This window comes from Nansenia antarctica, assembly GCF_963989245.1.
Source record: "Nansenia antarctica genome assembly, chromosome: 2".
In the NCBI taxonomy this organism is placed as follows: Eukaryota; Metazoa; Chordata; class Actinopteri; order Argentiniformes; family Microstomatidae; genus Nansenia; species Nansenia antarctica.
Genome location: NC_137675.1, coordinates 63,798,068 through 63,822,240, shown reverse-complemented (window position 1 = coordinate 63,822,240; position 24,173 = coordinate 63,798,068). Strand labels below are relative to the sequence as shown.

The 24,173-nt window shown below is 43.6% G+C and overlaps 2 protein-coding genes across 2 annotated transcripts; both read left to right on the top strand.

The window, feature by feature from the left end:
* Nucleotides 1–5,397: 5,397 nt before the first annotated feature.
* On the top strand, nt 5,398–13,086 carry btbd17b (BTB (POZ) domain containing 17b; the record flags this gene model as incomplete). The annotated part of the gene is made up of 3 exons (XM_080524151.1): nt 5,398–5,485; nt 11,466–11,748; nt 12,012–13,086. The coding sequence occupies 3 exons, from the start codon at nt 5,398–5,400 to the stop codon at nt 13,084–13,086; spliced, it is 1,446 nt and encodes a 481-aa protein (XP_080380277.1).
* A 1,352-nt stretch (nt 13,087–14,438) lies between these two features.
* LOC308152010 (dual specificity mitogen-activated protein kinase kinase 6) lies at nt 14,439–23,358 on the top strand. The gene is made up of 12 exons (XM_080524913.1): nt 14,439–14,756; nt 18,139–18,208; nt 18,517–18,565; nt 18,697–18,810; nt 19,150–19,269; nt 19,443–19,559; nt 19,713–19,764; nt 19,928–20,055; nt 20,178–20,255; nt 20,387–20,526; nt 20,761–20,806; nt 21,128–23,358. Exons 1-12 carry the CDS (start codon nt 14,738–14,740, stop codon nt 21,203–21,205), a joined length of 1,011 nt encoding a protein of 336 aa, XP_080381039.1. The 5' UTR covers nt 14,439–14,737; the 3' UTR covers nt 21,206–23,358.
* The last annotated feature ends 815 nt before the right edge of the window (nt 23,359–24,173 follow it).

Sequence of the window (24,173 nt, the reverse complement as noted above, 5' to 3'; positions counted from 1 at the left end):
TGTCCAGACCAAAAGGTGGGTCTAGCGATGTTACTTATTGTTGCAGTTCTGTAGTGATTGAATGCATGGCACACACACACACACACACACACACACACACACACACACACACACACACACACACACAAGCATATTTGTTGGTGCAACAGGTGGTTCTACAGGCCCAAAATGAACAGACTCACAGAGTTACTTCCTGAAATCTGTCTCCATGTCAAGAAACCTATACTTATCATAAACAGATTAATAATGAGCCCTTTTACAGAGCGATGAGGCAAGAGGATTGCATTCAGGAACACAAAATCAATTCACATTCAACTTCATCACAAGAATCCTGATTTACATTTAAAGATGTTAATGATTATCATATGAATCATTAATATATTTAGGCTAATCATTATGAACATTGGTTCGTTCCAGTTTTCAATCAGTTATACAGCACTGTTTCCTTGTATTAGTCTTACCTGCTGCCAGGGATGGAGGTGTGATGTGCGCTCGTTCTTGTGGCTAGTCTCAAACAGCAGACAGAATCGAGGTAATTTGCCCACGTGTACTTTTGTTACAAAGCGGTAGAATCCCTTCTTGAACCTGCAACAATTATACGAGTTATTATTTAATTTGAAATAGTTTACCGGTATTTAGTCTTTCGTGAAGTATCGATAAAGGCAGACTGTGACCTCTTCTTAAATCCCAATGTAGGCCTACTATAATCTAAATTCGCTCCTCGCGGTGTCCACGGTTTGATAGTTCGGTGTGTCTCCAACGATTCGCACAGGTTTTACAGGATGACTTCTTGGTCCATGCCAGTGTTTTCCCCACCCACTCTCACTCTCACTGTACAGTAATCATCCGCCGTTCAACAAGCACCATCATATCCTCCAAAAGTCACTCCAGCCCTACGCACTGTCACTCACTCAGTAACCATTCGAGATTGTCTACCTGTGTTCTTTTCTTTCTGCCATTGCCACTTTACCACGAGTCTTACCTCTAATTAATTGGTCGCAGTAAATCCGCTAGAAAAGCTTTGCACATTCTGTGGGATTAATTTACGCACTTCCCGAACCAGCTTAGGTTTCAACAATAGTGCACTCTAGAGTTGGTGCCCAGTACGCAATTAAGCAAACCGTTTTTTGCTATGGTGTTTTTTGGGGGATATTCGCAATGCTTTTCTCACCTCACCTTATTAGTATACGATTAAATGATGACAGTGGAAAGGAGAGACTATTGAGATTCTGTAGTATTTCTCTCCTTTGTAATAACGATTTAGGTAGGAAATACTCAATTGCATTAGCAAAATATGGTGAACCCATAAACTTAGTTTGCAGAGCCACCTGGTGGATCATATTGATACAAGACTTGAACGGTCACTACGGCCAGAATGGTCAGGAATAATATGGTCCATGACATAATCATAATATCTCTCTTTTGGTTTCTTTGAAAACCCAGGCTTGCCTCCTGGCCATGTAATTGACCTTTTTTCTTCCAACTCTCTCCAAGCAAATGTCTCATAATATCCCTTGTTATGAGTCTGCACATACAGTATGCACCTACGTTTGAGTATTGAGAGTAATTAAGCAGTGTTAGTTTTTCAACTAAACGGTATCAAATAAAATTAGCCTACATAACACAATGGACCATACAGTAGGTATTGATCCACTAAAGGGTATTTCAATTAGGAACCGTTTGATAAGAGTTATTGAGTCACTCCTATAGAGTTATAATATTGATCTGGCACTGTTATGTTAAAGTACAGACTCTCTCATACTGTCTGTGTATGACCTCTAGAAAACAGAATATATAGGTTGTTGATTTGTAATCTTATTTGATACCATTTAGTTGGAAAACCCTGCTTAACACTGCTTAATTACAATGTTTTATTGTGTATCAAAATATATATATGTGTGTGTGTGTGTGTGTGTGTGTGTGTGTGTGTGTGTGTGTGTGTGTGTGTGTGTGTGTGTGTGTGTGTCTCTGTGTGTGTCTGTGTGTGTGTGTGTGTGTGTGTGTGTGTGTGTGTGTGTGTCCAAATAATGCTTTGTGTAACCCTAACCATAGAGATTGAACAAAGTACTATATGTATTCATGGTATATGTTCTATACAGTATTTTTGGTTGGAACACTATCACATCATCAGTTTAATTACATATTACCATTTTTGTTGTATAGATCAATGAACTGGCTTTATTTGAATGTTAGACAGTAGACAGAATGTTGATCTCGCTTTAGTTTGTTGCCCCAAACCTGTGTAAAACATGTAATAATAATAACTTTTATTTGTATAGCGCTTTTCCTGCTAACGTTGCAGCTCAAAGTGCTCCAATCTTTATATAATCATAATTTAATTATTCTTTCATTTAAAGGCAATATTAAAAAGATGGGTTTTTAGTCTTGACTTGAACATATTTGCTGAGGTTGCATCCCTAATGTAAACTGGCAGTGCATTCCACAATCTGGGTGCATAAAATGAGAATGCAGCCTCACCAAATCTCTTCTTTTGTACATGTGGTACACAGAGAAAGCCAGCGTCAGAAGACCTGAGCGCTCTATTGGGCTGATATGCTAGCAAAAGGTCTTTCAGATATTCTGGTACTATGCCAGTGAGAGCTTTATAGACAAGCAGAAGGATCTTGAAATCTATTCTGAACTTAGGGAAGCCAGTGTAGAGTTTCTAAAATAGGAGTTATATGAGCTCGTCTGCTTGTTTTGGTTAAAACTCTCTCTGCTGCATTTTGGACTGATTGCAGCTGTCTAATAGCTTTCTTCGGAATATGACTTAATTGATTTGTCATTGCACAGCAATGGGGCTTTGTAGGTTTGGTGGAATACAACAGGTTCCTTATTGCACATGTAATAATAATAATAATAAAAACACAACTCTATTAGGCTACTATATATGCAGTTACGGAACAAATTACAATACTTTAAGGGTTACTACACAGGTACAGGAGCCACTTCATGTAAAGATGCATCTAAATATATCCAAAATACAAAATTCATTTGTTTGGCCTTCCCTGGTGTGATGTTTTCAAGGTAATAAATGTACCCAAAAAGATGGTCGACCCCTTATGGTTCAACACCACTGATATGTCGCTGATTATCTTTGCATTGGCATTTATTCTGTGCTAAACATGGCTGTTAAACAGACTGTGGTGGGGCAGGAAAGGCCCCCCTATGGCTCATTGATCCGTCAATGGATGTCCTCCCCAGGGGTGCTTTTAAAGATTTGGCAGCTTGCCAATCTGACCCCCCCTGTCAGCTCATTCTTAGCCATCTCTGCCCCCAATAAAGAGGGCAGTATGACCTTGATGAGGAGGTTCTGAAGGACATCAATAGTTCATAGAGAGTTATAGAGTCCAACTGAGTGGGACTAAAGTGTTTTTCCTCTCCCATTCTACCCCCTCCTTCATTGTTAAACTTGACAATTGATTGATATTTTTCTTGTAACCCATCACAATATGGACTCAGAGAGGAGGAGAGGCAATCAAGTACATCGATTTCCCTGTAAGCTAACACATTATACTGTATCTGAGGTCACCTAAGGGACAGATTATTGTGATGTCTATGTATTTACATCACAGTGAACTGAGCCTTGGATCACATACAATCACCTCTCATGTATAGCGTGAGTCTAACTGTCCATTGGGAGGCAGGTAAGGCCCACAGTCTTCTCCCTGAGACGTGGTCCTGTAGCTTGCTTGCTGTTCTCCTGTATCAGGTCTCATTACAGCATCTCAGCCCAGCTCTGTCAGGCTATTCATAGCAGTAGCTGAGGTGTGAATCTCCCAGGACAACAGTGGACTTGCATGCTTACCATCCATCACGGTTCCTCTGCAACCCAGTTCTCTCTCAAATGATATATTTACCTTGTTTGTTTTATGGTAGCCTCAGAGGATTACATTGAACATAAGACAAAACAATATCTGGTTTTATTTCATATTAAGGTTGTTGTTACTCATTAGAGCTGCTTTGTCTAGACTGAAGTCTAATTTAGCTTTAGATGCTTTCTTATTTGTTTCCATCTCAGTTGGGGATCTGGCTCACTTGAGCTCATCTCTCCCTAAGAGATCTTAACAACGATCTGGCTATTGACTGGCCAAACCCCTGACGGATGGGTCGATATCACAACGGTGTGGCAGATAAAGGGTCAATCTAGCACTCTTCCTTTGATCTTTAGGTCATGGCCACACAGTCCTTGTGTACCAATGTCATGGTTTGTGTATGCTGCACCAGCTATCGGCTGTAACGTGTCAGTAGAGTTGAGGGAGAGTCTTTTAATGGGTTTTACCCCCTCCCATCTCAGAGTAGACAGTGTGTGTAGTATTGATTCTAGTGTCCCCTAATGGAAATGATCATGGTCGCCATCTGCAGCAGCCATGCCCAGCTGATCCTGTGGCATTGTGGATCACGCATATTCGTTAAGCACTCAGCTGCAAAGCACAGTGGCATACACACACAAACGCACACACACACACACACACACACACACACACACACACACACATACGCGTATACACACACGCGCACACATGACTATGATGACCTGATTATTGGGGACCTGGTGCTGGTAAAGATCTACCATGAATTGCAGTGTGCAATTTTCTTTTTTCTTGAAATGCATTACAAAACATTCTTTTTACTATGGGCATTGCTCTAATGACAGTGCATATGTCTTTCAATTACTAAGATTAAGAGGCATTTAGAATGAGAGGCATGCTGTAAAAGGATTTTATTTTAAGATTGATTATAGTTGGTTCCCGACAACTCTGGGGCAAACTAATTAGTTAATTCAGTAATGATTTGACACATATTTGACATACCGTAGTCTTTCTCTAAAACCAGAAACAAAATGCTCCTGTACAGTAGTCTGCCACTGAATCATATAGATTCCTATTCACCCCAAATCATTTTTAGCCACCACCTCTACCCCCTCTCTCTCAAACTGATTCCCTAACTGAACCTCTCTAAAACAGATTCCCTAACTGGGCCCCGTGCCACAGATCGATTCCATGTAACATTGGAAAGGGAGAAATTCAAAATCAAAGCCGTCGTCATGGCAACGGCCCTGCCAGATTCCACCAATCAATGGAGTCCGCAAGGCTGCGAGATGCGCCAGGGAAAGGCCGGTGTCCTACATAAACAGTGCGGGACAGGGAGTCGGGGCACCACACCAGGGGCAACCCACCTCTAGCACAGACACACACACACACACACACACACACACACACATATATACACACACACAGCAAAGACAAGACACCGCAAGGAGAAGACGGAGAGAGAGAGAGAGAGAGAGAGAGAGAGAGAGAGAGAGAGAGAGAGAGAGAGAGAGAGAGAGAGAGAGAGAGAGAACGGGACAGCAGAAACAAAGAGAGAATAGAGAGAAAGAATAAATGACCAGTTATGGCTTATGAAGGAGGAATCTCTGCCCAGGTCTATCTGGGCACCCTGATGGTGATGCTCTGCTTCCAAACCATCACAGTCGGAGGAGGTAAGGGGACATACTGCATAGCTGTCAACTGTTTAGTTGGTCTGTTGGACTTGCTCTGCCACTTTCTACTGACTAGTGCATCCGTTGATTAAACTGTGTGCTACATGATATCCCTAAGAAAGGAAAGCAGTAGTAACACTGTTTTAGGAGCAGTTTTCCACCACACTGCCCATCAGAGTGGTTGTAGGGCACATTACTCTGTATGTGTATTGCTCTTATCCACCCTGGGGCAGTGGGTTCCCCCTCTCCCATGCACTGCTCATCTGTCTGTGTGCTGTTTGGACAGAGAGCACAGTGTTACTGTCTATAGGTGAGAATCGATTATGCTGTCTGGAGAAAAGGTTTCTTCCTCTGGCTTTAAATAGATCAGTGCAGTTGAAGAGGGGACATCAATTGATTTAAACGTAATCACATGTTGTTAATGCATCTAGGTATGAAGTATGATTTTATACCATTTCATCTTCCTCCCTCATATGAATTTAATGCTTACTCAACTCCTCACATACGGTACGCAGCACAAGCAGATTTTAGGGATGTTTTATTTAGTGTATTCAGCCCTTCTGAGTTTGAACAAAGGAGACAATTCATAATGCTTTATTCATAACTGTCAGTTAACTGTCAATTTCTCTACATGAAAACAATTCAATTCAGATTCTGTTCAATGAGTGCTTTTTTTTACCAACCAAATTCCCTAAATTCATTTGAATGAAAGTGTACTTCAAAATAGACTGAACAGATAAACCAGTGTTTCCCCTACCATTGCCTTGCCTCCCCAAGAAAGAGGAATTATTACGGACGTAGACACCAAACATCTGACAAGCAAGCTAAAATATCCGCTTTTTTTAAATGCACCCAACCCGAATCTGGCGAGTGGCAAGCCCATGGGCTCGTTTGTAACATTATAGTCCAGTCAATCTGTGGTTTAACCCAGGGGAAATTGCATTAGTAATCATTCAAGTGTTTTTGTGATCCCTAGGGACAACCAAATAACATATTAAAAGTCTTAGTCTTCTCGATACATCTTCAAGACAATAACGGATATTTTCTACAGTAGGCCTATGTATTTCCATTAGACTTGATTACCATCCTCTCTTCCTCTACATCATCTCTCTTCTCATTCAGGGGCAAAATGTTTGACAGTGCCTATGTTACATTGATGGGAACCTCTGTCTTGGTAGGCTAATCTTTGTGTGTGGTGGTGTATTCAAATCCAAAACAGAGTTCCAGTCATTTTAGGCCCAATCCATGTCACCCTGGTGACAGTTAGGCCAGCCGCAGAAAACACTCGCACCGAGGGCACCGAGGTTTCGGGTCCGCGCTAATTTGGCCAACGAGGAAACCTTCTTTCGTTTAATTTCCACCAGTCAGTTTAGTTAGTTTAGTTAGTTTAGTTAGTTTAGTTAGTTTAGTTGGGTCGCAGTTCAGGCGCAACTGCGTTGCGAAATTCAATGCGAAGGCAAATGCAAAGTTCATTTCTCACACATAACGTGGACAAACTAATTTCCATTATTATTATTATTATTATATATATACAAAATTAAAAAAATCCAATTTCTTAACGATTATCGAGCAAAATATTTTGTGATCGACCAAGATCCTTATCGATCAATTATCGATCGTCGATCATTGATGCCCACCCCTAGTCTTAATATTTATTGGATCACGGTAAATTCAGGGGTCGAAAATGTGGGTTTTTGTGCCAGGCGCAACACAGCCAGTTAATAGGATAATAAAAATGATTAGTCCGCCCGCATAGTCGGACCTATATCTCTCCACACTTCGCATAGCCAGACCTATCTCTCCACACTTCATATAGCCGGGCCGATATCTCCACACTTCACTTCCCGCTGTACACACTCGCGTAAACAAGATTGAAGATGGCACACTCGCGTATAAGATTTTGCGCGCGCGACGGGAGAGAGTTTTTGCAGGGGGAGATGTCTGCACAAAGTAAGCAAGTTGAAACGTTAGCAAATATAATTGCTGAGTGTTCTAACAGAGCAAGTTGATTCAAATTGGTCGTTATTATTGTGACTAGAAAGTGTAAAATCGTGTCAAAGAACTAGCACGCTAGCTGGCTAGCTCAGAGGTGATGAGATGAGCCAGTCTGCTGCACATGCCAGCCAAAGAGCTAACTGGATGCACTTTATTATTTTACTTAAAGTAGATATACAATCATTCTTATTCTGCTAGAGTTGGGCTTTATGGTAATACCATAATGGCATATTTACAGTACATCAGGCCAGGCTGGACTGGGACAAAAATTAGGCCCTGCCATGTGGCTCAGACCGGCCCAACACAGTCGGTCCGACACCGCCGATTAACATGCTGGCAGTCTGTTGAATATAAGTGACATGGACAGGAAGCAATGCAAGTGTGAACCAGTGTACTCACTCACTGTTGACGTACTGTTGGTTGTTGTTGAATCTTAAATGTCTGATTGTTTGTCTGTTTATTGATTGAATGTATACATGGTGTTGTGTTTTTATAAAAACCAATAAAAAACACCTGTTGACGTACTCCACGGTGAGGAGACATGGCTGCTGTATCTGTAGTAGGCCTAGCCCCCAGCATGTGATATTCAAATCCAAAACAGAGTTCCAGTCATTTTAGGCCCAATCCATGTCACCCTGGTGACAGTTAGGCCAGCCGCAGAAAACACTCGCACCGAGGGCACCGAGGTTTCGGGTCCGCGCTAATTTGGCCAACGAGGAAACCTTCTTTCGTTTAATTTCCACCAGTCAGTTTAGTTAGTTTAGTTAGTTTAGTTAGTTTAGTTGGGTCGCAGTTCAGGCGCAACTGCGTTGCGAAATTCAATGCGAAGGCAAATGCAAAGTTCATTTCTCACACATAACGTGGACAAACTAATTTCCATTATTATTATTATTATTATATATATACAAAATAAAAAAAATCAAATTTCTTAACGATTATCGAGCAAAATATTTTGTGATCGACCAAGATCCTTATCGATCAATTATCGATCGTCGATCATTGATGCCCACCCCTAGTCTTAATATTTATTGGATCACGGTAAATTCAGGGGTCGAAAATGTGGGTTTTTGTGCCAGGCGCAACACAGCCAGTTAATAGGATAATAAAAATGATTAGTCCGCCCGCATAGTCGGACCTATATCTCTCCACACTTCGCATAGCCAGACCTATCTCTCCACACTTCATATAGCCGGGCCGATATCTCCACACTTCACTTCCCGCTGTACACACTCGCGTAAACAAGATTGAAGATGGCACACTCGCGTATAAGATTTTGCGCGCGCGACGGGAGAGAGTTTTTGCAGGGGGAGATGTCTGCACAAAGTAAGCAAGTTGAAACGTTAGCAAATATAATTGCTGAGTGTTCTAACAGAGCAAGTTGATTCAAATTGGTCGTTATTATTGTGACTAGAAAGTGTAAAATCGTGTCAAAGAACTAGCACGCTAGCTGGCTAGCTCAGAGGTGATGAGATGAGCCAGTCTGCTGCACATGCCAGCCAAAGAGCTAACTGGATGCACTTTATTATTTTACTTAAAGTAGATATACAATCATTCTTATTCTGCTAGAGTTGGGCTTTATGGTAATACCATAATGGCATATTTACAGTACATCAGGCCAGGCTGGACTGGGACAAAAATTAGGCCCTGCCATGTGGCTCAGACCGGCCCAACACAGTCGGTCCGACACCGCCGATTAACATGCTGGCAGTCTGTTGAATATAAGTGACATGGACAGGAAGCAATGCAAGTGTGAACCAGTGTACTCACTCACTGTTGACGTACTGTTGGTTGTTGTTGAATCTTAAATGTCTGATTGTTTGTCTGTTTATTGATTGAATGTATACATGGTGTTGTGTTTTTATAAAAACCAATAAAAAACACCTGTTGACGTACTCCACGGTGAGGAGACATGGCTGCTGTATCTGTAGTAGGCCTAGCCCCCAGCATGTGATTGGGCCAGCCCATGTGTTAGTATAAACGGGGGCCGTCGCTTGATTCAGCGCTAGTTTGGGGTCGGCCGCGCTAGTTTTATATATATATATAACATTTTTTTATTAGATTTTTTTTTGGGGGGGGGGGGCAGCCCGACCGGCCCAAAACTGTCGCGGCCCACCTGCCAGCGGGCGGGTAGATTGTATGGCCAGTCCAGCGGTGCAGTACATGGACAGTGGATTGAAGCATTGGAAATGTCTGTTTTTATAGTTGGACATACGCTTTTTTTTCAGGTGAGAGAGTAAAGTCAAAATGACATTATCTGACTGCATTGCCCACAGCAATCCAATATTCAATTATAATTATGTTATAAATTGATATGGATCAATTTATACCTCTTATTAGATTATAAATACTCTGGTTGTTATGTTTGCCTTTTGGTTGACTGCAAAAGAGGGAGAGAGGAGGATAGAGAGGGAGAGAAGGAGAGAGAGCAGGATGGTGCACCAGAGAGAGAGAGCAAGAACCAGGTGAGAAAGTGGACAGGTAGTCAAGACCACATAAGTAAGTAGCCTGCATAACGGCCCATAGGGCAGGAGCCTATCTCCTGTTTCCGTAGCGTGAGGCGGCTTAATGTACAAGTTAGTACACCCCCTGGACATGACGCTGGTATGTCGCAGGGTCTTACCCCCTGGGGGGGGAGGGTCCATGCCACGGTCCATGCCACCCCCCCAAGGCAGCAAACCTAGGGGAAACACTGTAAACCTTGTTACAATTACATTTCACATTTACCATGATGTGCTTCCAATTTGTCAAGACACATTTGCAAATATAGAACTGGGTGAATGTAAAGCAAGGAACTCATGACAAGTCATTTGTCGATGGCCCCCAAGCTCAGCTGCACCAAGATGCAGGACGGTTAATGATTAGAAGTCATTGAAGTGAAGGTGTGTGATTACAATACTGATATGAAGACCGAGAGGTGGCATGACACGGGGACTCAGACGTCCTCCCCCTGTGCCTCATTAAACCCACAGTAACAGGCACAGGCAGCTGGTTCTAGAGTACACATCCAATGTACAGGTACATAAATTATTTATCTATTTAATAGTAAACCTCTTAGGCTTAGGTTCTTCAACACTGGCAATGCAGCAAGGAGCAATCCATAGTCATTGCTGAAAACACACAGATCATTTTTAAACACCATCTTCACTTTTTTGTGTGTCTGCCACCTGGCTAAAACTAGTTGGCTGAAACTATGAAACTATGATATATCAAGATCAGCTGAATTTATGGCAGGGGATAATTAAGTATTTAGGTTTTGTTTTAAGTATTAACAAATAAAAAAATCGTTGAAATGACTGTTTTAGACGGTTTTATGTCCAGTGCTTATACAATGCAGCACTGACTTCGATTCGTAGTGTACTGTGTGCTCTACACTGACCTTTAGCCATTCCACTGGGGTAGGATTTTCTCATTAGCAGCCTGGCCAGTGACTTCTGAACTGCAGTGGAACTCTGAGACTGTCTCTGAGGCTGTCTCTGAGGCTGTCATTGCTGCTCTTAATTAGCCTTTGAATCGGCAGTGTGCCAAGACTGGAAAGGGCCTGTATGAATGGCTTGTCATAACCGATAAATGGTGGAGCTTATAATTAATTGTCAGTCCCATCAGTTGACCCGTATCAATGGGGTTGACAGGGACGTCAGGGCGTTAAGGTTTTAGGAAACCATGTCAATTGCCTGGATAGGACTTGGAGTCTCAGTATTGTAAGCGTAGAGGATAGAACAGTGTTCTATGTCTATGATTGTAAGCTACGGCAGGACAGGAGGTAAATCAAGGTGGCTCTAGTCTGGAGATGTGACATTTATCTGAGAAGGTCTCGTGTTGATTATGCATCAGACGACTAAGTCAAAGGTCACTGAAGGAAGGCTTTAATATTCAATGACAAAATGTGTAGTGACTCAGCTACACCAAGGGATTACGCTGAACGATACGGAGTTGATAACCAGTGCCTCTCCTGGTCTAAAGAGATCCTTGTATTCCCCTCCCACAGCGGCGCTGAAGCAAGAGCAGCTGGAGAATGGCGCCACCATGCTGAACCACTCCATGTCACTGGTGCAGCGCATGGAGGCTCTGCTGGCCCAGGGGAACGGCAGCGACGTGGCCCTCAGGGTGCAGACCATCTACACGGACGAGGTGAAGATGATCCAGGCCCACACCCTGGTGCTCTCCCTGCAGAGCGAGGTCTTTGAGGAGATGCTGCTCAGACGTAATACCAGCACCCTGGTCCTGAGGGAGACCAATGACTGCTCTGCTGTCTTTGACAAGTTCATCAGGTGAGAAGAGCACAGGAGGTTGAGAGAGGGAATTGGGACATGGTACTGTGTACGTTTCCATGTTCACTATAACATTAGAAAGTCGTAATGAAAATGATAGCCAGACCTTGTGAAAAATCACACCAGATATGAGTGGCAGGTACAGTATACAGAAGCATCTGAGTGTGCGTGTGTGTGTGTGTGTGTGTGTGTGGTTAACATACAGTATATGCTCTTCCCTTCCCTGCTCCGATGACCAACCAAGCCTTTTCTTCTCTCTGCAGGTATCTGTACTGTGGTGACATCTCAGTGCGGCTGGACCAGGCCATCCCTCTGCATAAACTGGCCAGCAAGTACCATGTGTGGACCCTCCAGCAGGGCCTGACCCAGTACATGAGCCAGCACCTGTCAAGTGACTCCCCCACGGGTCACGTGGTGAGCTGGTACCAGTATGCCATGCAGATCGGGGACGTGACCCTGAGGGACAGCTGCCTGCAGTACCTGTCCTGGAACCTGTCCTCTGTGCTGCAGAGCGGAGAGTGGGGCTCCATCAGTGACGACCTGCTGCTGTCCCTCTTGCAGCGCTCCGACCTCATTGTTGTCAGCGAGCTGGATCTCTACGAGGCCCTGGAGGCTTGGATCGGCCAGAACCATCCAGCGAGCCTGACAGTGGAGAACGCTCTGCGAGCCGTGCGCTACGGCATGATTCCTCCGCAGGACCTCTTCCGCCTGCAGAAGCAATCGGCCCTCATGCTGATGTACTATGAGTCTATCCGCGACCTCCTCTTCCTGGCCTTCCAGTTCCACGCCGCCTCGCCCATCCAGCTGGCCAAGTACTTTGACGTCAACTGCAGCATCTTCACGCCACGCAACTACCTGTCTCCGTCCTGGGGCTCCCCCTGGGTGATCAACAACCCCACCCGGGACGACCGCAGCTTCAGCTTCCAGACCCAGCTGGGTCCCAGCGGTCATGATTACAGTAAGAGGGTGACCTGGAATGCCCTGTTCTCCCCTCGCTGGCTCCCACTCAGCGTGCGATCCACATATACCGAGCACAGCGCCATGCAGCCGACGCGCACCGACGGAGGCCGTCCACGTATCATTGTCACCCCCGCCACCTCCAGCCCAGATTTTGCAGGTGTGAGCTTCCAGAAGACGGTGATTGTGGTGGCACGGCAGCAGGGGAAATTCGTTGTGCGCCACGTCTACAACTTCCATCAGAGCACAGAGGAGGCCGGTGATTTCCTGGTGGATGCCGACCTTCAGCGTAGAGCATCAGAGTACCTCTGCGACAGCTCCCTCTTACTGCACATCGTGGTGAAGCCGCTCTATCATACCCTCATTGTCGCCAGGAAATAAGGGCAATAAGTTGTCGCCTTAGTAACCATCCTCTCTGATAAGTGTCCTCCATCCCTCCCTAGCCCACGTAGCCACACACACACACACACACACACACACACACACATCACTATTCCAAACACTGTTTATTGGCCTGGTTTCTCTATTCAACATTAGTAAAGGATTGTTTTGGCAATTATGCTTATGTTTGTGTTCCAACTGTTTAAGCTATGTTTAATGCCAGGTGTAACCACTGGATTCTCTACTGTAATAGCTGTTAGATGGCTCAGCACTGGAGAGTTTCAGATAAGAAAAGTAAGCACACATTGTTTTTTTCCCTATATAACTTGCATGCTAATATTACTGACTGTTCTACTGTATTTTTTGTGACGCTTCTTTTTTTATGTTAAAACATGTGAGTTTCCATGGTTTTCTCTTATTAGAAGGAAAGTGAATTTTTTAATGATTTCACTTTTGTAGTATAGGTATAATAATTGTTAGTATACAATCTCAGTTTGATATTGATTTCATCTGACTTTATTGGTGCTACCGCAACCCCAGGACAGATTTTTTTTTATTTTTTTACCATCACCATCTAATAGATTCTATGACATGCAGACGTACACAAATACTAGTACATTATGTATGCAACCCATTACTTTACAGTAGCTTGCACTGTATTTTAGAGATCTATTGTTTGTATTACATTTCAATTTTGCTAATTGGAGCTATAGCTAAGAGGGTTGTGTTTGTAATTTTAGACTATACTGTAGATAACAGTGTTGGCCTCATGCTCATATAAATAGAAGTATGTTTCTTTTGGCCTCAGTTATGCTGTAAGTTATTTAAAATATTACTGTTATTTGTACAAGGAACAAACTCCCTATTTCCTCTTCCCATTCTCAATAAAATCTCGATATATTTTACCCAACAGTCTATTGTTGTTCTGTTTACCCACTTCAACTATGTAAACAATTTCCATTTGTATTTCTACAAACACAATGTGGAAGACAATTGTGAATTACTTTATATAAAGTTTGACATCAGGTTACATTCAGGTGAAATGGATGACCACATCATCTATTTCACACATCAAACAATCTTACTAAATCAAATGAGATTCTGGGTTCCAAGATTAGGTTAACCCAGAACGTGTCACCTACTGAATTAGATGTATCATACAGAATATCTGATATGGTATTGGGTATTATTATCTCTGGTATTATCCATAAACTTTTATTATCACACATGTTGAAAATGACATCAGATACTACATGTCCCATAAGTCCGTATACACCGGACCGGAAAGACGTGGGTCGAAGTGCACGCCACCAGGGATACGGTCTTTGACGCCACACAGGCGTTCTCGAGCCTTCAGCTGTCAGACTTTGGCCATCCTGAAAGTGCAACGTTTTTCTATTTTACAGAGTGAAAGTAACCCAGGACGTTGTATTTAAAGCTGTGCATTCGTTTGTTTAACTTTTCGATACGAAGTCCTGCACAACGAAGACAAAAGCACGCAGTGTGCATGAACATTCATCTTTCATTGTAGATAGTTGCAGGACACGCCGCCGCCACCGCAGATCCTGAGCGGGGTAGATGCAGGGAGGGAGGGAGGAAAAAAGGCTAAAGTCTTTGTGCTTCCCCTCCCCCTCATCAAAGCTAAGGGGAAATGTCTCTTTCTAAAGGAGGTAAGAATTTTCTCCTGTTTTTCCCACCCAAGAGAATAATCTTGCAGAATGCATTGCATGAGGGTTTGCGTCAGCAATTGCATGTTACTTATTATTGAAGCTGTAGCTTACTTGATACAAAAAACACGGTTGCGTTTTCTGCTTAGATATGTTCTTATGCAAAGTTAGCTAGCTACCTAGCAAGGCGATGTAGTCAGCCTATCAACGTTAGCTCGAAGTTGTGTGTTGCACTGTGCCCAAGGCATTCCCCGAACCTGGAATTCCCACATTTTGCGGATTCCCCCCCATGGCCATGGTTCTTTCTCCTGTTAACTCCTGGATCAAATCGAACGATGCCTTTTCGTCAGGCAGCAACTGTTGCATGTTAGCGTTCAACTTGACAAAAATGACAACTGCGTAGCTAGCTGTAAATCCATCGGTTGCTGGCTATAACGTTAGCTAGATGTCGCCTCTTTTTGTGTGATAGATAGCACATAACAATGGGGTCGGCGGCCCTGGCTCGTGATTGTTTTGTCTCTTTGGAAAACATGACTCATTGCATGTGCTGGATCTTGCTGATTGGGTTTTCCTCTCATACGTGCAATGCCCAGTAATAGAAACGTGTTCAGGTTTCCACCAATGCATTATTGTAAAACATGTATTTATTTATCCCATTTGGGATATCAACGTGAAGGGCAATATGTCACATATCCTCTCAAAAGCAATGCCCGTAAACGTACGACCTATCACACACTTGGCCTCGTGCATCTGTTGTGTAATGTGTAGCAACAGGCAATGTTGAATAAAACACACACCTGGTGGAAAATCAAGGTCCTCCCTACGTCAGACATAGAAGGCAGGCGTGATGATGTCAATTTACATTTCGAGTTCATTGCGTGCTATTAAACAATCATACTAGCGTTACCATGGTCAGAGAACACATTGTTTGAGAGGGCTTGACTGTATGTTATGCAGGCCATCAAAGCCCTAGGCCTAACATGCATGTTTAGACTTGTACCTCCCAATGAGTGGTGCAGACGTTCTTTGCTGACAGTTCAGTCTGTAAGCTGTCTGCCTGTGCATAAGCTGATACACTGGTTTGCTATGCTGATATAATTAGAGCTGATGGCCTGTCTTTCAGGAGCAACAACATGCAGCTTGCTTTTGATCAAATGCTAGTCTAATCCCTAGTTTTGCCATGGTGTTGGAGCTTTTCTTGATCACTTGAATTAGTTTAATTTTGCCTTATGATATTGAGGTGGAGTATAGCTAAATGCTTTGCAATGCACTTGTTGAATTCAAGTAGGTCGGCCTGTTGCTGAGGCAGGTAGACAACATGCCACAGATTTGAGATTGTTTTAACATTGAGATTTGTGTGGAAAAAACATGGTGGACTCCTCATTGCCAGTAAACATGTCCAGTGCCTGTGAAGCCACGGTGACTCGTGACCCAGCTATTCACACTTTGATCCCATGCTCCGTCCAAGAATTCAGAGTATTCATCTTCATATAGCCTATCGAAGCCCTTATAAGTGTACTGACACCAGAGCATCTGTCTACTTTTAAAGCCTGGTGGGTATTTTTTTTCCAGAAGGCACTGAATCACCTGTCTCTTGGTGAGCATAGACCACAGCCCTGACTGATGTACACAGATTACTGTCAATGCTTACATGTAGGGACCACTATATGTGTGCATATGGTCTACTCAAAAAGGGACAGACAAGATCATAAGGCTTAGCGTTTGAGAAAGGATAGGGTTTGAAAAGGGATTTCTATAAGGCAGGGCCTGGTCTTCCACAGAAAGCCAGAGAAAAGCTTGGCTCAATGACATAATACTTCCCAAAGGGTCTTCCTGACAGCTGTTCAGAAAGGATGCATCTTGTTTAGCAATGAGTCATCTCCTACCCTGTCAGAAGCATCAGATGGGGCTACACCTGCCCCAGCCCTGACTCCCGGAGAAGGGAGCAGTATCTCCCATGCTATTTGCTAAGCCCTCATTTAAACAGAACATGGAATGACATGCAAGGCCTCTGTTCAAGATGGCAGTTCTGCACTAGGTCTAACTGCAGAAAATGTTATTGATTCACAATGCTTAGGCCTAGATGAAACTTCCACCTTGTGGAAACATCACTGAATGTAACTGAATTTTTTGTTTCAGAGATCATATGAAAGTGCATTAGACACTTTCCTGCCATGTGTTTTAGATATGCAATCTATTTTTTTCTCTGTACTGAAGTGTTATATGGTTCTTGCTCTGCTACTCTAGTTTTGTTTGTACAAGCCTTCAAGAAGGTCTTGAAAGCTCATGTTTTAGTTTGCGCAGAAGAAATACACAATCTATTTTGGTGTATGTGTGAGCAAATGGCACAAGTCAGTCTTTCCCTACCATGCTGCCACACTAGTACGCAGGGTGTTTGAAGAACTATGCAGAACTATCAATCCAGAGGCTCTACTGCCTAGGCTGAGTGTGGAGCAAAGATCAGGCTACTATGGAGCATAATGCATTCCCAAATGCTTCACTTGGAGATGCACTGCATTGCATTAAAGAATATTACTGTTTGCTGGCTGTTTGATGCTCCAGTGCTTTGCAGCTGTGCCTGGAGCATTAAACGATAAGGAAGCTTTGTTTGAATTTATTCATGACCCTCCTAGCTAATAGATCTTGCCAAGTCCTTGAAGTGCTAATTTTCCTACATATTGGCCCATGTAAGCGGGACAAGTATGTCCCAGTCAGGTATGTCCATGGGAAGGACAGTCAAGCACAACCATTTGGATGACTGTGACCCAGCTGGTCATGAGGTTGGAGTGGCTGTGTCAGGCCTGCAGCATGGCCCTATTGTCATAGGAAACCCCCCCCAAGTGCTTTCTGGTTAAGCGTGGTTATGACTCAACTACAGTGCGTGTGCTGCCCAGACTGGGAAGTCTCAAGGGCAAGCGTCATGGTGTAGTGGCCTACAGCAGGTGCTAACATGTTAGTCTATTGTCTGATCTATTACCATAGAGGATTCCGATTGTCATAACAATTCAAAAGTGTTATATTACAATAGTAAATTAAGGGCAGTGCTTGCATAAGTGTCTTTGGAAAAACAGAAGAATAATGAATGAGGTAATTTGTTGTGTGTGTGTGTGTTCTCTCTCTCTCTGTTTGTTTGTATGAGTCATCATGCTGGTTTTAAGGTAGTCAGTCACTCACCTTCTCTCGATTGTTGAACAATGTCCTGTTAGATAACACATTATGTTGTGTGCGTACAGTCAGGGTAACTGTGGAAACCGAACCAAAATCAAGGCCAGCATTCTCAGAAGAACGGCTTCTTTGGAAGTCGCTCTGAATAGTTGAGACAAAGTGAAGAATGACTGAACAGAACAGGACGACTGAAATAACCCAATGCCTCTTTTTTTCCCAGGGAAGAAGAAGAACCCAGGCCTCAAGCTCTCAGCTCAGGTGTTTGAGCAGCCCCCGCCTGCAGCAGCAGCGTAAGGCTTTTTGTTCTTCTAATTATTTTAACTGGCAGGGAGAGAGCAATTACCGTCATGGCAGAGGCAGTTGCACATGCATACAACAGGGTGGCAGTAGAGTGGCATTTTGGCCATAGCTATGCATATTTCATTATCTGAATTGCCTCAGTTTACCAACCATTTTCTCCATGTGTTCCTCCAAAGCATCCTTGTTAATGCCGAGTGCAACTTATGGTACCAACAATGACAGTTACATTAACTTTTGAATATTGATATGAACGCGTATTGCTGTATGGTTGTTGTAAGCCTTCAATCTCTCTTCCCAGGCCTCCTCGAGACTTGGACTCCAAAGCTTGTGTTACTATCGGAGAAAAGGTAGAGAATGGAGCTATGATCAATATGGATGGACTTTCTCAGCTGTCCCTGAATGTATTTGCTAAGCATGGAGTTTACTGACTTGATTTCCCTCCACACACTCTCTCTCTCTCTTTTTGTGTTCTGGCCAGAACTTTGTGGTGAAGGCAGATGACTTGGAACAGATTGGAGAGCTGGGGAGAGGAGCGTACGGGGTTGTGGACAAGATGAGACATGTGCCCAGTGGCCTTATCATGGCTGTGAAGGTAGGTCGGTGCTCAGGTTACCTGGCTGGGATCCTCAAAACAATGCTGCTGGGTTTGAATAGTGATGGTTCGCCACAGATATGGGTTTTGTTCTCAAATCAACAATGAACTTGAATGAATGCATTATTTTGATCACTCAATCATGAGGTAGATATGTGAACGGCATCTGTAGTGTTGGAAACGTACTGCCACGTGTGTGCACCCTGAACCTATTGTAGCCACTCGTATCATAGTATTTTGGTCACACATTGAGAGGTACTCTGGAGTTTGCCGTGCGGTGCCCGGTGCAGTGTGCTACAACTTGGTCTGATAGTTTAGTCTGTGTGCATCCTTCTCCAGAGGATCCGGGCCACAGTCAACACCCTGGAGCAGAAGAGGCTACTGATGGACCTGGACATCTCCATGAGGACAGTGGACTGCTTCTTCACTGTCACCTTCTACGGCGCTCTCTTCAGAGAGGTGGGTATCACATCCTTATCCCATTACATTGCTGTCACAATAAAATCTGAGATCATTTCACATATGATCACAGATCATCTCATTACAAGGTTTACTACTCCTGTAGTGGTCTATGAAATGCCTTCTCTTCCTTTTGTCTTTACCCGTTTTGATGGGCCTCTTTGTGTTGCCAGGGTGATGTGTGGATCTGCATGGAGTTGATGGACACTTCTCTGGATAAGTTCTACAAGCAGGTCATAGAGAAGGGTATGACCATCCCTGAAGACATCCTGGGGAAGATCACTGTAGCAGTAAGTTCCCTCCTGCTGGCTTATTGAACCAACTACGTACTAGCTATATACACATGCCCATTTACGTCATATGTTGCCATTCATACTGGATGAACTGGACGATTCATTCTAGTCCAACAGTTAGCCCTGGTCTTTCTCTCTCTCTCTCTCCAGATTGTCAAGGCTTTGGAGCATCTGCATAGCAACCTGTCAGTGATACACAGAGGTAAATAGAGGAGCAGAGTGACCCGTAACTTTGCAGACATCTGTATGTTTGCTAATATCACATTTGATGTTATTCAAGTTCATGTTGTCATTACATTGTTGGTCTGTTGTCCCATTTGCTCAGTGGTACCGTTTCATGCTGATCAGATATCTCCTCTCTGCAGATGTGAAGCCCTCCAACGTGCTGATCAACACCCAGGGCCAGGTGAAGATGTGTGACTTTGGCATCAGTGGTCACCTGGTGGACTCAGTGGCGAAGACCATGGATGCAGGCTGCAAGCCCTACATGGCGGTGAGCAAGGACGGGGGACAGTGCTGTGGCTCGGAGAGGGTTTCCTCTGACCTGAAGAGTTTTGGGACTACTTAACTGTTAAATTGCTAGGTGTATTGATGTTATTCTTCCTTCTGCTCCAGCCTGAAAGGATAAACCCTGATCTCAACCAGAAAGGCTACAGCGTCAAATCAGACATCTGGAGTCTAGGCATTACAATGGTAAGACAGTCACCATCGCAGACATTTATTTTCTATTTTTGGAGAAAATAGTGTAGCTAATAGATCTTGAGCAATGTGTTTCTCCCCACGCTTGTTGATAAATGACTGTAAATGTCTGATCCTCTCCCCAGATTGAGCTGGCCATTCTGAAGTTCCCATATGACTCGTGGGGAACCCCCTTCCAGCAACTGAAGCAGGTTGTTGACGAGCCCTCTCCACAACTGCCTGCAGATCGCTTCTCCCCTGAGTTTGTTGACTTCAGTTCCCAATGGTGAGCGCCTCTTTCCCCGCAACCTCTGCTACCTCGTTGTGAAGCAATGGCACCTTAAGACCACCAGGGGGCACTGCCCTACACACCCTTCATGTAGACATGAGGCACAAGTCACTTTGGAGATATGAATGATGCTCATTATATAGGTGGTATCAGAGTGATATATTGTAAGACATATCCAGTATTGATTGATTTAGCTGTAAAATGATATTATTATTTTTTTCACCTTTGCAGTTTAAGGAAGAAACCCAATGAGAGACCTGCCTACACAGAACTAATGGTAGGTTTCAGATCATGCTTGAAACATACATCATTTGCAAATTGCAATGAAAAACTGTGTGAAAATGGCATTCATTAAAAAAAATATATATATATATTTATCACTACCACCACTCGTTTGTCAAAGATCTCATAATTATGCTCTCACTCTCTTTCCTATTTGACATACGTCCACAAGAGGACAGACTTACCCAAATGATGAGATGTGTGTGCATGTGTGTTTGTGCCATGAATGTTTACATGGTATCTCTAGATAGATAATCTCTTATTCTTAGTCTTTTTTTTTGCCATTTTTGACATCCTTTTTTCCCCATTTTTACAGGAACATCCCTTTTTAACCCTGCATGACTCCAAAGACACAGACGTTGCCAGCTTTGTCAAGGTCATCCTCGCAGACTGACTTGCCCCCCCCCCCCCACCACCAGGGCAGGCGGGACCTCTCCACCAACACACCAATGGCCTACCTTGAAGCGCACTGGAATGATCGGTGACACACTCAAACTACTTCTGCAGACCCACACAACAAGGGGTGTCCCAAAGACTGAATACAGCCCATCAGAAGTGGCACGGGAGAGAGAGTTGGAACTCCAGATATCGCTCATCGTTCACCAGACTGGAGATGGATAATCCACCATGGGTCACACTACCTTTCACTCCCCTGAGTTCCTCTGTGTACGTCTCTAGCTCTATAGACTGAACTCAATGGAACTCCTCACTCTGAGATTTCTGAATGGACAATGTCAGCAAGTAATTTCTTGTCACACATACTGTATGTTCATATTACTCTGAATTACACAAACAAAAATCAGTTAATATATGTGTATGTTCTTGTATAATGAAAGATATATTTGCATCTGTTTTCTCATGCAGTTTCTCTATACTGTATATTTGCATTAAGTATGAATTGCAAGGGAGTGGCCTTACTCATAGAATCATGTCATGAGGTGAAGAGGGGTGACCTAATTTCACCTCTGTGGTGATTAGTCACTTCCAGGTCTGCACCTGTTAGAGGGCGGGGCTCAGTGAGGCTCTCTGGGGGTGGGGGCGGGGGGCGGTCAGACGAATCAGACTGCTTTTAAGGAAAGGTCAATGGTTGAAGAGACCTGTGCAGGAAGAATTGCAAGTCATTCCTAGATGTCTTGGTGTCTTTCGCAGTACGGGAATGTGAGGCATCCTATGTCATCTGACCTTGAGCGCTCAAAGACGCTGACTCCCGCCCTACTAGTGCGCCCCGCTTTGCCTTGCCCCCCCTCCAACCCACTGTCGTCGTCATCCCCCCCCCCCCCTGCCAGCGTTGGAATGCTGTAAGACTGGGTCTAATCATGTAAACAATACAATCTCAGATATTATATGGAGGTGTTATGGGGGAAACTATTCAAACGTACTACTTCACCCAGTCCTCTCTGAGCCTTTTAGAAGATTATTGTTATTATGAATTATTATCACTTATCATGTTTCCTGGACTTTTTTGGCTGCTGTTTGACCCATTTTCACCCTTTTTTTTCCTTTTGCTTACTTCTTTTCCATGTGCAGGAGCATGTCAGTATCGTGTTTCACCTGAGGCACTTATGTTAGCAGAGTGGCTCATGCCTCATGCCTTACCCGTACAGTATGTTAGGGAAATAATTTATGTGTTTAAGATGTAAATACTATTTTGGACTTTTTTTTCTATGTAACGTGGCACTATGGAGTGTTATGGAAGCACCAATGTGCCCAGCTTGGTTGGTTGATATAGTGCTAGTTTTAATGCAGTGTGAAGCGCGCGCATACACACACACACACAAGCACACACATTCATATTCACTCTCTCTCTCTCTCACACACACACACACACACACACACACACACACACATACATACATATATACATATATACATACATACATACATACACACACACACAGAGCCCGCTGTCTCCTGTATTCCTGTTTTGGATTGATGTGCTGCCGGTGGCCCCCTCTCAGGTTCAATGCCTTGCTTTACATGGAGGCAGCCCTGTGTCCCCCAGGTTGTACTCCCCTGAGCTAAGAGCTGTGTGTATACCAGCTACTATGTGGGACCTGGAGGGCTGGGACTTGGTGTCAACCATCTCCTCTGTCCCTTCTAACCAGTGCCCACTCCCCACCCCCGCCATCTTGGATGAAGATCATAAGACCCCTGCCATGTGTGTGGAAGCCATGAGCAGTGATGATGGCACTTTTCCCCTATTAAAGTGTTTAAAGACTGTGACCTTAAGACCCAATCCTGTCATGGCTAATACACATGGGTGAACACTAGTGTGCTCCTTGTCAAAGGCAGTGAATCTTAAATGAGGAGTATTTATGATTGTGAATAAGAAGGGAAAGCTAGCAATGCTACAAAGAAGCTGCTGTGATTTGACTTCTCTCTTGTTGGCCTTCTTTGGAGCCATTCCATCTGTGTTTGAAAGTGAGCATAGGCAGGTCACAGCAAGAACGGAACAGTTGCTCTACCTCTCACTCACTCTATTGGCCACCACTTCATTTGGTGGAACTGACAAACTTGAACTGTGGGAAAACATAATAAAGGCTTTATTCTTAAGTACATTTGTGTTAGTGTTCTTAATTGCACAAACTTTTCAGAAAAAGTAAATACACGTAATTTAGTGTATTTCTGTGTACACAAGTGACTGGCCAGTTACTCTGACAAAGGTGTATTGAGTTTATTATTTAAGCCTGTTATAACTGCACACACATGACTCACACCCATGGCTGAAAATAAAGGCCATATTATCAGGGAAAGCAGGAAGTATACAAATATACTTCAAAAGGTCCATTGAGACAATCAGGTCCTCAATCAAACTCAGGCCCTCTGATGTTCTGCGTCACTAACAGGTTCCACTTAAGTTAGTCCTTCCTGAAACCACGCACCTGATAGAGACGGGAGAGATACTGGATCTGTCTGATCCACCAGATAAAAGGAAACAATCTCACGTGTTCTGCCTCTCTCACCTCCCTCTCCTTTCCATGTCTAAACTTGCTTGATGGATCTCAATTGATCCTCTCTTTCCATTCTGTTCTCCCTCTTTCTTGCATGTGATATTGGGTGGTGCTGCAATTTTAAAAAGAGAGACAGCAACGGTACCCCACCAGACACCCTGGTATCACATTAGATCTGAGCTGTCAATCCTTTAAGCCTCAGAGGGGTAGAGGTCGTTTCCATGGCAGCCTATCACCCATCCAATTATTTTCTTCATTTGTTTATTACCAAACCTGTGCTCATTCCTGATGATATTGCTGTGATGTTTATCGTTATGTAAGCAGGAATCTTTACAGAAGAAAACCAAGAAGTGGTTGCACACATCTCAAGCCTCTTACTTCAAAGGCTTCATGAAAATAAACAGTACATTT

Coding starts and splice junctions, on each gene's coding strand:
- LOC308152010 (XM_080524913.1), top strand. Junction 20,056..20,177: donor GCTGCAAGCCCTACATGGCG/GTGAGCAAGGAC, acceptor CTTCTGCTCCAG/CCTGAAAGGATAAACCCTGA. Junction 20,527..20,760: donor GTTGACTTCAGTTCCCAATG/GTGAGCGCCTCT, acceptor TCACCTTTGCAG/TTTAAGGAAGAAACCCAATG.